Source organism: Lepeophtheirus salmonis, chromosome 13 (assembly GCF_016086655.4).
Source record: "Lepeophtheirus salmonis chromosome 13, UVic_Lsal_1.4, whole genome shotgun sequence".
In the NCBI taxonomy this organism is placed as follows: Eukaryota; Metazoa; Arthropoda; class Copepoda; order Siphonostomatoida; family Caligidae; genus Lepeophtheirus; species Lepeophtheirus salmonis.
In genome coordinates, this window is record NC_052143.2 from 42937619 (window position 1) to 42952513 (window position 14895).

At 32.3% G+C, this 14895-nt stretch overlaps 2 protein-coding genes across 2 annotated transcripts; one reads left to right on the forward strand and one right to left on the reverse strand.

Moving 5' to 3' along the window:
* Positions 1–4038: 4038 nt before the first annotated feature.
* Positions 4039–4730, forward strand: LOC121128478 (uncharacterized). The gene has a single exon (XM_040724065.2). It carries the CDS (start codon positions 4092–4094, stop codon positions 4653–4655), a length of 564 nt encoding a protein of 187 aa, XP_040579999.1. The 5' UTR covers positions 4039–4091; the 3' UTR covers positions 4656–4730.
* Positions 4731–8904: 4174 nt separating this feature from the next.
* LOC121128388 (cuticle protein 7) lies at positions 8905–9693 on the reverse strand. Its single transcript, XM_040723969.2, has one exon. The coding sequence runs from the start codon at positions 9674–9676 to the stop codon at positions 9278–9280; it is 399 nt and encodes a 132-aa protein (XP_040579903.1). The 5' UTR covers positions 9677–9693; the 3' UTR covers positions 8905–9277.
* Between the last annotated feature and the right edge of the window lie 5202 nt (positions 9694–14895).

A 14895-nucleotide genomic window follows, 5' to 3' on the forward strand; every position in this document is an offset into this window, starting at 1 on the left:
AACATTGAGTTTGATTTTAATTGGAGAGTAATTAATACAAGTAATTGACGTTTGAATATTTTTATTTTTATATATTATAATTCTAATGACTCTATCTTGCTTTTTGTCCGTGGGCCGTCTGCTGAGAGTCTCTGATAATGACTTGAGTCAAATTTCGGGCTCGGGTGCTTCAATTCCGTATGGAATCTTCTGGTAGAAGTTACTTGTTCTCTTTTTTCAATATCCCCAACTATTAATCTACATTTAAGGGAGATTCAGATGAATTCGAGAGGTGTTTGACAACTTAATCAAAAAATATCTGGATTAAGCTTTTATGACAGTCTACAAACCTGTTTCTAGTATCGTCATTTATTTTTTGTCTAATGGCTTGTGTGTGTGAAAGGAACGTGTGATCATTGTAAGGAAATATTGTTACCCTCTACATGGTTATACAATTTGGTAAGATGTTCTAAGGGCTTAGACCTTTTTTTGAGACTATTTCTTGCTTGATACCACTATACTTTTGTCTATACCTACTACTTCTTGAAAGAAAAAAATTGTTGGTACATTTAAAAAAGAAATTAGATACATACAGTTTAAATACATTCAAATGTAGATATAAGACATTTCCTTGCACTAAAAATACGGTTATTAACAACGAATTCTCAAATAACATTTTATTACTACATAAAACACTTTGCTTAGAAGAAACACGAAGTAAAAATCCGGGTAAAGTAAACTGTTTTTCCCTTCTTTCGTATCAACTTCAAAGAAATTCAAGAGAGTAAAGAAAATCCGGATAAAGTCAACTTTTTATCTGAGTATATCTGTTTTCTTTATCCGGAGTTGACTGTATTAGCATTGTATACAAGACATTGGATCCATTTAATTGTGATATATTCTAGAACATTGATTTTGTGAGATCAAATGACTTTTAATACCACCATCCAATGAAAAAAAAAGAAAAAAAAAGTCTATAAATCTTAAAAAATATATATTCGAATAAGAACAATAAAGATTCAAAAATATTCAAGGTGGTCAAGATAAATTCGGAAAATCTTTCAAGGCTTATATCGAACAAAGTTGATGTGGTAGAACCATATTAGTTTATTATTTGAAGGCTACATTTAATGACATTCAATTATTTATAATGAGATCCCCTTCTCTTGATAACCTCTGCGACACGGCGCTGGAAGTTTTGGAAGGCCAGCGGGGACCCTCTACCGGATGCAGGTTTGCGATTGAACTGGTTCTGGTTTTGTTATTTTAATTTATAGTCTCTGGATAGATGGAGTAGCCAAAGGATAAAATTACACTTTCCAACAAGGCAGTACACCGTCCCGCAAGACCCAAAAAGTGTAGGATGTCTTAGGCACAAAATGTCTTCACTTTTGCACCCCAGATTTTTGGCCTGCAAACAGCCCAAACCTGAGCCCATACGATTTTTATCTCGAAGTAGGTTCACTGTTTAGGCTTGTGTGAAGTTTCATTCGTCTGTAGAGACCCTGAAGAAGTTCATTACCCGTACAATGACAATGCTAGATCCCCATGGGGTAGCCCGGGCCTGCCAAAGGTTCCAGCGCCGTGTGGTCGAGGTTATCAAGAGAGGCAGATATAATTACCAATAATTGAATTTCCTTAAATGTAGCTTTCAAACCAACAAAACATTTATGGTTCTACGCCATCTAGTTCGTTTGTTATAAGTCTTTAAAGATTTACATCCGATAGCATGAGTGATTTCATATACTTTTACAGTTTTTTAAGAAATGAAAAAGAAAGAAATCCAATGTTGGTACACAAAATGTTTTTTATAAATAAATGTAGCCTAGTAAATTTTCTTTAATATAGATCTAACTATTTGTTATAGTTTGCATGTGCAAAAGCAGGGGTTGTAGGGATGAACTGGAGAGGCTGTAGCCCCCCCAAAAAAAAAAAAAAAATAAAAAAATTTTTTCTTTTTACTAGAAAATTTAATATAATTAATAAAAAAAAATCCAAAAAATTTTCCTATGAATAACTATGAGTTTTTCTAAAAAAACTTTATATTTGAAATATAATTTTAGAAATTTTTTGAAAACAGCTGCGAATATTTGAAATTTAATTTGTGAATTTTTTTAATTTTTTCTAAACATCTATGGATTTTGAAATTAAAAAAAAAAAAATAATTATATTTAATTGAATTTGTGACACTTTTTTCCAAAAAATTTAATTTTTTTGTAAATAGTTGTTAATTTTTGAATTTTATTCCCAAAAATTTTTAATAAAAAACAAATTTAATTTTCTATGAATAACTATGAGTTTTTCTAAACAAACTTTATATTTGTAATATAATTTTGAAATTTTTTGAAAACAGCTGCGAATATTTGAAATTTAATTTGTGAATTTTTTTAATTTTTTCTAAACATCTATGGATTTTGAAATTAAAAAAAAAAATTGTAAAAAAAAATTAATGTTTTGTAAACAGCTGTTAATTTTTGAATTTTATTCCCTAAAATTTATAAAAAAACAAATTTAATTTGTCAATTTTTTCAATTTTTGATTTTTTTACAAAAATCTAATAACTTAACCCCTCCCAAAATAAAACCCTGTGGACTTACACGAAAAGAGTGTGCAAGTGCACGTATTCATTGCGTTTCATTCCATTTATTTCTAAAGAAACACAACAATTTCAACTAAAACTCTTTCTGAAATACTAAATCCTAAGAAATGTATATCAGAACACCTCTTTCTATATTTGGGAAAACCAGGACATTTGCAACACTTCTGGTTGTTGCCTTAGTTTAAGTTTACTAAGAGGTTATGAAGTTAATAGTTTATATGTAAAAATAATTGTATTACAAAGTGAATGATCAATGATTACAAATGTCCCCATGTCCAGAGGCGGTTCCAAAAGCTCAAAAATATTGAATTCAATTATTAATTAAAAAATATTTAGAAAATAATATCTTTACATGAATGAATAAATATACTTTTTATGATATTTAGTTATTTAAATTCAATGTATTATACAGGGCAGGGCAGCAAAACGTGGACTGGAGAGATAGATTTAGAAATACATCAAATATTTTATATTTTCAATATTATGTAAAGAAATAATGGTTACAAAACATGTAGACAAGGTTTTGCAAAACTTTCTCACTCAATATGGCCACCTTCATTATCAATCATAGCCTTTACACGTTGCCTGAAGGCCATGCAGGAGTTGATGACAAACCCATCTGACAAGTTGTCCCGTTTAGCCACTATGGAGGACTTCAGTGAGTTGGCATTTATGTGTGAAGTCCTGTTGGTTTGCCGCTTCAAAGTTTTAATGGGTTTTAATCTGATGAGGAAGGGGGCATATCCCTTTACACCACAATCGAGCTATGTTATCTGCACAGAACTTTTGGCACTTTTCTATATGTATATTCTTAAAAAAGAACGGAGGCATCTTCTCTCCATTGAAGGGCACAAGGCTGAGAACCATTGTTGGGGTTTGATAGTTGGTGTTGTAAACCCCTTGAAAATCTTCTTTTGTTTTCACAAGTGGTTGTTTAATTGATCAACTGTTAAAATCTTTTTCTCCGAGAAATTTTCACAATTGACCCATTTGCCTTGATCCATGTGAGGATTTTCTTGCACGTCTCAAGCCTATTGGCTTACATACCCTCTGTCAGAACGTGGTGTGGGGTCCTTATGAAAAAACTAATCCCATGTTGTGCTTTATAGCCCTCCTGATGGTCCTAGGAGCAATAGAGAAGTACCTAAATTAATAATTGTATCATGATTTTAAATTACATTTGTTACAATTGAATAAGACATTATGTAACAAAAAATTGTAACTTCTGCTGTACAACATTTGCCAATACTACCAGTCTATGAATGAGTACAAGTTAAAAAAAGGCAACAACAATATACTATATATACATATTAATTTTTTTTTTGTGAGTGAAGAAGTAGACATCTCGTCTGAAAAAAACTTTTAATTTAACGTACTCTCACGTTGAAAGGCGTGGCAGTAAAAATCATCAAATGAAATTTTTTTCAAACTCACAGTATAAAAGGTTCATGTAACCCTCTCGAAAGGCATCAGTTAATGAAAAACTACCCCTCAATTCCAAACAAATAACAAAATGATTAAGATTGTCTTCGCTTGCACCCTTCTTGCCTCAGTCCTTGCTGACAATGCTCCATCCTACCATGCTGTTCCTTCTCCAGCATACCATGCTCCAGCAGTTCATCATCATCAAGCCCCTGCTCACTATGATGAGAGCCCTCAGCCCTATTCCTTCCAATACGGAGTCTCTGATGGATACTCTGGTGTAAACATTGCTGCTCAAGAAAATGCTGATGGAAAAGTGACCCATGGATCTTACAAGGTCGCCCTTCCCGACACTCGTGTCCAGACTGTGACATACACTGTTGATGGCTATAATGGATTTGTTGCTGATGTTGCCTATGAGGGAACTCCCGTCTATGATGAATATGTTCCTCAACACAAGAACCATCAACAAGCTGGATCCTACCATGTCCCAACTCCTTCTTACAAGCCTGCACCCGTACAAGCTTACAAGTCTGCACCTGCCCCTGCTTACAAGCCTGCTCCAGTACCATCTTACAAACCTGCACCAGCCCCTGCTTATAGACCAGCACCTACTCCATCCTACAAGCCTGCTTCTCTTCCAAAATACGCCTAAATACTTACTTGCATTGAATCCATTTAACTTATTTATTTATTCGTTTGCAGAATATAAATTCTATATTTCTGATAATCATAGCGTATTTATTTAGTTTGGGAAGTTATGATACTTTTTGTGATATTAAGATTTATTAGGAACCACTCTGGTTGATTGATAATAATTTACTCAAAGGATAACATGTACGTAAATAGCGTCCCTTCTTAAGACGAATTTATTGTTTTTGATTGCATTATGTGCTTTTCTGCTGAAGGGTAAAAAAATTTAGACACCAAGCAAATTTTAGTAGATTTATAAAAATTAATGTTTTTTTAGTGACTAAAATAATTCACTTTTATAATTATATTCGATATTAGTACTTTTTCTTAATACTAAATAAGTATTATGTACTCTATGACATATAGTATGTATTTATCGCCATTGGAATGTTCTACTTGAGCCAAAATGGAATATATAAGTACCCCCTCTAATTATTATTGGTAATCCTGATTAACTTTTGCTACCAAAATACGACTGATTATTTCCATTATAATAATTATATTAATTCATTGATGAACTTGAAATGTACAATAGGGCGCTGGGTGCGCAAAACCATATTTTTGGAAATTGATAAGTGGATAGTGATAAAAAGTTGATACCTACGGTTGAAAAATAGCATATAAAATGTCGGTTTTGAAAAATAATTTTTTTCCTCCCAACAAACAATTGAATTTTTCTATGTTTAAATTGACTAAAATGATGACTGCTACTCTAATATACAGTAATCAATACAAAAAGATTAGGTATAAATTTATGGGTTATTGCAAATCATATTTATAAGTAGATTCCTATAAGATATTATTATTTATTTGAGTAACAAATATAATCGAGTTCGAAAAGGCTTTTAGTCAAAATTTATCCGAAAACGAATATTTTTATCACTTTAATATACTAATGTCTGTATTTGTTTTGACAAATAGTATTTTATTGTTTATTCAACAACAATTACTAGAGTCAGTGGTGGTTTTAAGGGGGATTTATGCCTCGCTTTTTTACATAAGATATAGGGGTTTTGCATTTCATCTTTATTTTAGGTCACGCCAGCATTGAAAACATACCTTTTCATGAGAATTAATACAAGTAAACTTAGGTTTCGTACTTTTTTGATAATAGGATGAGTATCAGTGGTTCATTTGTCTACGTAACGCTTAATTTTGAAGTTTCTTTAATTCTAATAGCATATCCAAATAAAAAAGTTTAATTAACCACTTTTCCTTTCTGTAATTGATGCATACTTCTATTATTATTTTTAGAGAAACTATAAACACCATTTTTTGAAAACCATAATTTTTTTTCTGGACTGAAACCATGATAAATACTCCCTTGCTGCTGTATTGGAGGGGGGACTCAGTCACCTATATATTTGGCCCCGTCAATAATTTCCTAATATTCCCTACAATTAAAACTTCACCTATGTATTTTAAAGAATCTAGTGCACAATTTTGAAGATCGAATAATCTTGCACGCCCTTTTTCGAATCTCAGGTCATATTATCACAAATATTACTGAGAAAAACATTTTCAGGGCGAGAAAAATAGGCATTTTCTTTTAGAACTGTTAAAGCAATTTTTTTAACTCTTTCTTCCTGCTCTTTAAACAATTTTATAGCTTAAAACATAGGCCTTTTACATTTGAATGATTTTTCATTGTGAACCACATCGGGGTTCAGACAAAAATTACGAACTTTAACTGACAGGTCAATAAATCAGAAGGATTTCCTTCAGAAACATTTTGACGTATAACACTATTGGTATTAGTAAGCCATCTTGCATGATTTATATTTCCTAGATTTTGAAAAGCAACATATTGCAAAACACGCCCTTCCGATATAACATAATTCATTTGATATAAACATTTTTGATCTGTACTCAATTCTTTATCGTTTATTTATTTGTAACTTCCTTTAACACTTTGAATATTAACCTTGGTATACCAGAGTATACCGTTATTATTTACTCATTTTAATACACAAAGTATTCAAGCCCATGGTTGGATCCTGGGTGACTTAGGAACCAAGTTTATTAACTATTAATTCAAAACCAAATTGATGATGAGCTCCAGGGAGTGGGGCAGCTGCTGCAAACCCTCTGGATGTAATCAGGGCTCAGGGCGTAGTTATTGTTGCGGAGTCTTCTGGAGGATTTTGACTCCATGTGCATCTATATGAAAAAGTCTAGGGGCTTATGTCTGGACTCTGCGGCGGCAAGAAGTTATTTTACTTAGAAGTGCATGTTGGCCAGGAGGCACTCTTGGATATTCTTTGCGGTGTGGGAAGGTGCTCTATTTATTGAAACACCCAGGGAGAATTACCGACGGTAGATTTGATCTATTGGATAACTTTAGTGTCCAGAATTTTGACGTACTCATCACCCTTCAGCTGATATTTTACACTGGGTAGGAAATACGTGACTAAAAACATTTTGATGGGGTATGTCAATGAAAAAAAAATGAAAACAACGGATTTATTTTCTTGAAATTACTTTAAGCAAGGTTCTAATTATAAATATAATAAATCATTCACTATTAAGCATTAATTTTTCGAATGACCATGCAATATATGCTAGAAAATGAGATATAATAATATAATATGATACATTAATACTTCAATACCGTGTTGGTTGGTGCAAATGTTTTCCCATGTATCTAAAATTTGACTTGTTATTTCATGCATAACATTGAAATATAACTAGCTATACTCGATTTTCTAACTTCTTGGTTTTCGGCTCATCCTAATAAAAAAAGAAGCTAATATTTTCAATAATTACTTGCATCTGGTTATAAGATACATTAGTTATGTTCAAACTTAGCCTCATCTCCATTAAAAACCTTTGTGAATTAATACGAATATCATCTGTATTGACTTTAAAATGACCTTCATTCATATTTATACAGTTATATCATTGGAAAAATATACAATACGCTTTTGGGTGAAAGTTCTGCATGAAAAACACAAACAACTTTGTGAGGGTGAAACTATTAGGTACGTAAGCAAATTCAAGGGTATATAAACCAAGAGAAACTTATGGGACATTAGTTCATTCCAACGAAATGTTCCGATATAGTAATATGATATTTTTTCTCGCCCTTTACACATCGTTTCTGGGAGCTTCTTTTGGGGAGGATCAAGAAGGCCGATCCAAACTACCCTATCCATATCAACATGAGCAATCCCTCAAGCCTTATTCATACCAATATGGGATCAAAGATGACTATTCTGGTGTAAAACTCCGTGCAGAAGAGTCCTCTGATGCAAAAGTGGTCAAAGGATCATATGAGGTGGCTCTTCCCGATTCAAGGATTCAAAAAGTAACTTATACAGTGGATGGTGATAGTGGATTTGTTGCCAATGTGAAATACGAAGGTGTTGCCATTTATCCTAATCATGTTTCAATCTATGATCAAACAACACCTACTCCAGTCTATGTTCCAATCAAAAAAACAATTCTCAATTCATAAATAAATTTGTTATTGGATTTAGGTACTTTTTGATAGTTGAATAAATTTTAGTGATACATTTTTAACTTTTGAAGTAGTTTGCTATTCTATAAATTTTACTTTATGCACTTCAGTAAATTTGATTACATTTCAAGTGAATTTTTACTAAGGTAATAGGACTTATCATAAATTACTTAACATCGATAATATTGGGCATAAAAGATAATTCTCGTATTACTTTACGTGTGTGAGTTAATAATAAGGTTGCTTAAGTTCTAGTGAGGTTCAAATTTAAATAAGTGCGTAAATTTAATCAACGTTATTTTTTTTTTTTTTGAGGGGGGTTATTAGGTTTAATTTAAATAGTTTGAAGTTTTCAAGGCTTCTAATAACAAGGTTAATATAGGGTTTAGGGTCCTTAGCTACAATCTTTTTTTTTTTAGAAAAGTGAGCATGTGTGCTTCTAGTTAGGTTGAACCTATAGCTAGGGAGAATAATTTATACATAAACTACTAAATCGATTTTTTATTCTCTATAAAATCGATTTATGTTGCATAGGTTGTTCATTTTTGTGTTGGTAATTTTTTTTGTAGGGGTCATATACTTACGAGCATGTTTGTGCATAGTTTATTTCAGTCTATCAACTCAGATTAATTGGGGGTGGTTTTGATCTAATATTGGGGCATGAATTTCTTTTTTTCTTTACAAAAATGCCTTTAGTGTTTTCAACATGTATAAAGAATTTATAAAATAATGTTTTTTCCTTAAATATATCTTATAAAAAATATCTTTATTTATTACTTCCTTCAAATCTATATGCAACTTTTACATAGTCAATCAACCAGAATAAATATCTTATTAATTTAATTTTGGTATGACAATCATAACTTTGGACAATGTTAAAATTAAAAACATATTTTTTCGTTTGTAAATATTTTATACATTCATTTAGAGCTACTTTTCAATTTATAAGAAATGAAGGGAATCTCGATTTTCATTCGAAAAAAACAAACAAAAAACGATTAAATCCTAATAGAACTTGTATAAGACAGTGAGTATGTCCGTTGAACTCATATCTTATAAAGTAAAAACAAACATGTTTATTTCATCTCTTAAATAAATAAATATCACAGAAACTATTAATGTTTTTAGGCATGGTATGTGGGAGGTTTGTAGACGGGAGCGGGCTTGTAAGAAGATGACTTAGGCTCATATTTGGGGTAGAAAGGAATGCCTTCATATTTGACATCAGCAATAAATCCAGCATAGTCATCAGCGGTATAGGTGACAGTTTGGATACGACCATCAGGAAGAGTAACTTGGTATGAACCAGCGACGGTTTTAGCATCAGAGTTTTCCTCAGCAGAGAACTTGGATCCGGTGTAGTCATCAGCTACACCGTATTGGAAAGCATAGGGCTTAGGAGATTCGTCGTAGGAAGATGGTATGTATACAGGTGCTGGTCGATTATAGGGGGCTGCATAAGGAGCAGTGTGATCTCCGTAGGCGAAGGCAAGGAGTGTACAGGCAATTATGTAGCGAAGCATTTTTGTATGTAGGGAGATGTTTCGGAACTGATATTTTAACAACTTACGAAATGTATTTATATAGTAAGCATATTTGTTGCTTCTTTTTGGTAAACGCGCTTCTCTCTAATGATAGAGCATTATGCCTCACCTGCTTCTAAACCTTTCCCTGAGGAATATGTAAAAATAATTCATTTAATATATATTAAACCCATAACAACGTAGAAATAGGGAATAAATCTTGAAGGTAGTACGTGTGCATTAAAGATAGAACAAAATCGGGAGATTTACAATATGTCTAGTTTGTAGGAGGGAGAATGCTATTTTAAATTAAATTTAGGAAGGATAAATATGACTAACGCGCGGGATTTTCTATTCCTTAAAAAATGGTTTTTTTTTCAACACAGAACCTTTATATTTTTAAAGGAAAGATGAACTTTGAGGACTATAGTATACGAAAAAAACATTTCCTTGGTCAAATGGAGTAATTGTAATGCTATAATAATGTTTACTTAAATACTTAATCAATGCAACTCCATCTCACCAATTCAAAGAACCTTAAAAAAGGAAAAAAATATTCTTACAATATATTTGTATTTTGTACATATATAATTTGGAATAGTGCTGAATGAATTAATGCCAAATAAGTCAATTTGATGTTTTTTCTTAATTTTATACTACTAAAACTTTGGGAACTGATATCTATGATTAGACTATGTCATGAAAAAATAACCTCTCAAATTGATGATCGAAAAATTAATCTTTATAAAAAAGTCAAGAATAAAGGTTTTCTTTTATAAAAAAAAGTCCTTACATTTCTGAACTAACCCCCCCCCCCACCCTAAATAACCTCTCAATTTTATGATATAACAAATTAAAATTTATAATAAAAACATTGTGATACATTTCTTGGTTAATGGTATAATATTTATTACAGCACAAGAGGCTGTTTTTCGAATGAAAGAGAATTTTGATCCAAAAAAACCAATTTTCTCAATTAAAATTACCTGTACAACCCCCCCCAAAGCCAATGTATGTTTTTGATTGTACCCCCGCAAAAAAAAGTCTTTGTGTGCGTGGGGGTGGGTGTGTGTGTGGAATATTCATTTAAAAACGAAGAATATAATGTATCTACATAAATACATTCACCTAAACTTTAAAGATTTATTATGACACCACATGATATTATATCATATTTTCCCCGATTCAAGTACTTCCGAGTTTCAATGCTCATAAATACCTGCTTGTTGTGCACTCATAATGATGATATCTATTAAAAACAAGTAGAACATTAAAGATATATTTAAAGATTTTTAATCATGAAGGAAATACTCATTTTATGAGGTGTAATAGTTTTAACAACTTACATAGAGAGTGATCCATTAAAATCTGAACACGTTGAATTTTAAACTTCAACAAAATATAATCTATTCATTAAGAATATAATTTCAACAAAATTAATATTATAAATAGCGGCAAGGATAGCTTCTAGTGAATAGTGACGGTGGAAGGCTTGGCATTCGATTCAGAGGTAGTACTCTGTCATAGCCTCGGTGTTTGGATGAAGGACACTCTTTGGCATGCACCCAAAAGGTGTAGTCAATGGGGTTGGGATCTGGGTTGGTGGGGGAGCCAAAAGTGTAAAAAAAAAAGAGTTCAAAAGAGTCTTGCAACAGAAAAGATGGGTTTCTTTGACTGCTGGTGTCAAAAGTACCCTTTCCCATCTCAAATGGCTCTTTCAACCCCCTTCTTTGATAGCTCTCTGAGCAGTCTGGTGTAAAAACCCGAGATCTCTTGCATGGGACCTAATAGATTTGAGGGGATTAGTCTTGGCTGATTTCTTTAACTCCAGTTGGGCCTTTTTGAACGTGCCTTTCTTCTTCTCCAACGTGTCTTACTTACTGACGCCGTAGACGGTGGTCCTTAAGACACCCTGGTTCAAGGAATGCGCAAAAGGATATTTGTCGATCACGTTCAAGTGTCATTTTCTCAACTTGAACGTAAGCTAGAGAGCTATGGTTTGTTTTGTTTTGTAACTAATTAAATAGGATTTAATATATTGGAATATGAATTAATTTTATTAATTCTAAGTTAATTAATTATTGAATTAGTAGTTGTTCAGATTTTAATAAATCACCCAATAATAACACATGGTATAATAAGTTCCGGGCTTCATGCATAGATGGGGCTATAAAAAAAACCTAATTTTCAGTGACTACCAAACTTAAAAAGTGTTATAGGACTCCGCTCATTAAAGCAAATAAAAAAAATTGAACGCAAAAAAACAAAGATTTTTTTTTTTTCTTTATTTAAGCCTGGGACTTTTTGGACCATGTGTTATATGAAGTTATATGTATGACGTGAACACTCTAAGCAAGGGGTTATAAAATTTTCGATGCTCAGTATCCCTTGATAAGAGCAAATATGAGAGGTACAGAATGTTAGAATAGTGTTTATGATGAAATTAAATTATAAGATCCTTTTATCTTGGCCGTCTACTCCTTTTGAATTGAGAAGGTCGGGGGAAAGTTTTTCAAGAACTTGTAAAATAGTTAAATCAATGTAACCGTTTCATGTTCAATAATTATCTTTTTAACCCATATTACATGATTTTTGTAGTAGTAAAATTGAGCCTGAGTAGGAGTAGATTATCTTATGTCGAACCCAGGCATTTCTTATTTCTTCATAATATTGGATTCTTAAAACTAACGGATTGGGCTTTTAGACTCACCTTTAGAAGAAAGATATCATGTCACGCAATATTTTAATTATTTATTACTTAACATCTATTGATACTTTTATAAAGTATTAACTATTAATGAGGAATGAAGTTGAAAAACTTAAAGGCGGCAGTCAACCGGCTTACTCAATGTGTCTCAAGTCTTTCTCAAAGTGATTTTAATATGACAAAACGACAAAGTATTACAATTGCATGGGGATTGGAGTGCTACCGTAATTGAACGGCCTTCCCTTTCCTAAATCTTAAAGACACGTTTGAATTGGACACAAAAGCCGTCCCATAGAACAATCCCATACTCAATGACTTCTGTGATCAGCCAATGACGTCACTAAACGCACTCAAATGGTAAACCCAGATACTTTCCAATAATTTTAATGGAAATTATGCCTTCTTTAGTTTGTTGAGAGTATAGAGTTCTCAAACCCTCAAACTTAGTACACTTTTCAAAGGCCGATAACAAGGTATCAATCCCAAACAAGCTCCATCAAAATTTTAAAGCCTATTTTATGAATGCAGTCGTTAGATGTCTCATTTTTATTTTTATGTTCGAAGTGATTAATAATTAATTTTGATAGCTAATAGTTAGAAGAAAATTTTTAACTATCAATCTGATTTTCAATATATTTTTCCTCTTAATAAAGCTATTTTCCCGTAGTATGACAACATCACGTGAAATTTTAATCAAACTTTTTATTTGGGGTAATATATTAATGCGAAGACCCAAAATTTGCAGCAGCATGACTAAATTAGGCTAAAAGGGATTTTTGTGGAATCAAGAGCACATATCGCAATGTTTGATATCTTTAAATATTTCACAAGTAATAATAGCCTCGATACACTCGGAGTAGATTACTAGCTCTTGACGATGAAAGGCCGAAATTTGGATTGCAGCAAATGGTCATCTCTATGACGCCCAAAGTCCTGGGGATTGAGGCCTGGGATGGAAGAGGGCCACGTGGAAGCAGGCCAAAAGGCAGCCCTATTTTCGCTGCATAAGTTTTGTTTCTTCTTAACTGCATGGGAGTATAATGGACTTCTTGATGCTGTATGGATCCTAAAGGTCTTTGCAGCTTTTTCTGTACTGACAGTGGCACAGAGAAGATCGTACAGGTATTGCCTTTATCTTGTTGCTCTGACCTTTTTACACTTAGAGACATCTGTATACTATATGATAATTACGAAGTTGATGGGAGATAATATTTTAATGGTTAAGAAAAAATGACTCTCAGAGCCTCTGATTTTTCTTAGAGAGTTTGAGACTCATAAGAGAATAATTTTTGAGCACCCGTACAAAGGGACTGATATAATCAGAGCCAACCTTAAATATTACAAGACCATATGCGAAACATATTATACAGGCCCCCAATCTGGATAGGGTTAAGGATAACCACAGAGGCCGCTCACGTTTTTGATAAAATATATATTTCTTCTTTCTATTTTGAAAATTTGAACTTATTTTTGAATCTTATCTTGAATACGAAGGCTAAATTTCTCCTTAATACGGTACTTAAAATCGTCCCTGTCCTATCCAGTCTGTCTAGTACGCGCCAACCAAAGCCATCAACTCCCGGCGTTTCGTATCTCTTGTTTTTATTCTTTAAGTTATAAAAAATACTAGTTTTAAAATTTTTTCCTTAACTGATCGAGGCTAAATATTTAGGTTCTAAACTTTTTAATCAGACTGTGACTAAACCATTCAGACACGATTTTCGTGTTGTATACTGCTTTTGTAACACTCCCTTAGTATGATTTATAGGATTTTAGAGTTGGCCTTCATAAGGAAATTACGTGAATATTCGAAACAATTTATATACTCACACGGGAGAAGAAGATAAATAGCTGAGTAATCCCCTGTTTCCTTAACATGACTTTTATTTCCTTTACAACAATAATAATCAGAATTTTTCTCCTTTAATTCATATTTCTTCCTTTTCATTCCTCAATTATTTATTACTTAGCGCCCTTTTTTGAGGCATGTAGAGGCCATTATTTTCAGATTATGATGACTTTGTATGTTTTATTTTATCAATTCTTGTTGGGATTTTTTTCACACAGACTCAAGGAATTTAACTGTCTACAAGCACTACACCTAATCAAATCAATGTAGATTATGTATTTTTTTAATTTAACTTTAATTTTTACTGGTACTCCCCTTCCAATTTTAAAATCAATTAAAAATGTGACACAAATCTTAAGAAAATACTGTTTTAGCTCTGACCTTGAAATTAATTTGTTAAGGACAAATGTTTTAAGTCCATACAAAGGACTTTTTCAAAAAGAATGGCCCCTTTTCAATGACCATTGGAAAAATAGAACTCCTTGAGTTATGCATAGGTAAAAAATGTTGAATTGAATCTAAATGACATCTTATCGAAACTGAGGATTGCCATAAAGTTTTTTTTATTCGTTTACTTTAAATATCTGGGATAAGGCAACAACATAGAATACCTATACTGTACTAAAAGTTATACATCTTTTACGGGTTACTTCTTTTCAAGCT

Bases quoted from the DNA above. Each gene is read 5' to 3' on its own strand.
- LOC121128388 (XM_040723969.2), bottom strand. From the start codon at position 9,676: ATGCTTCGCTACATAATTGCCTGTACACTCCTTGCCTTCGCCTACGGA.
- LOC121128478 (XM_040724065.2), top strand. From the start codon at position 4,092: ATGATTAAGATTGTCTTCGCTTGCACCCTTCTTGCCTCAGTCCTTGCT.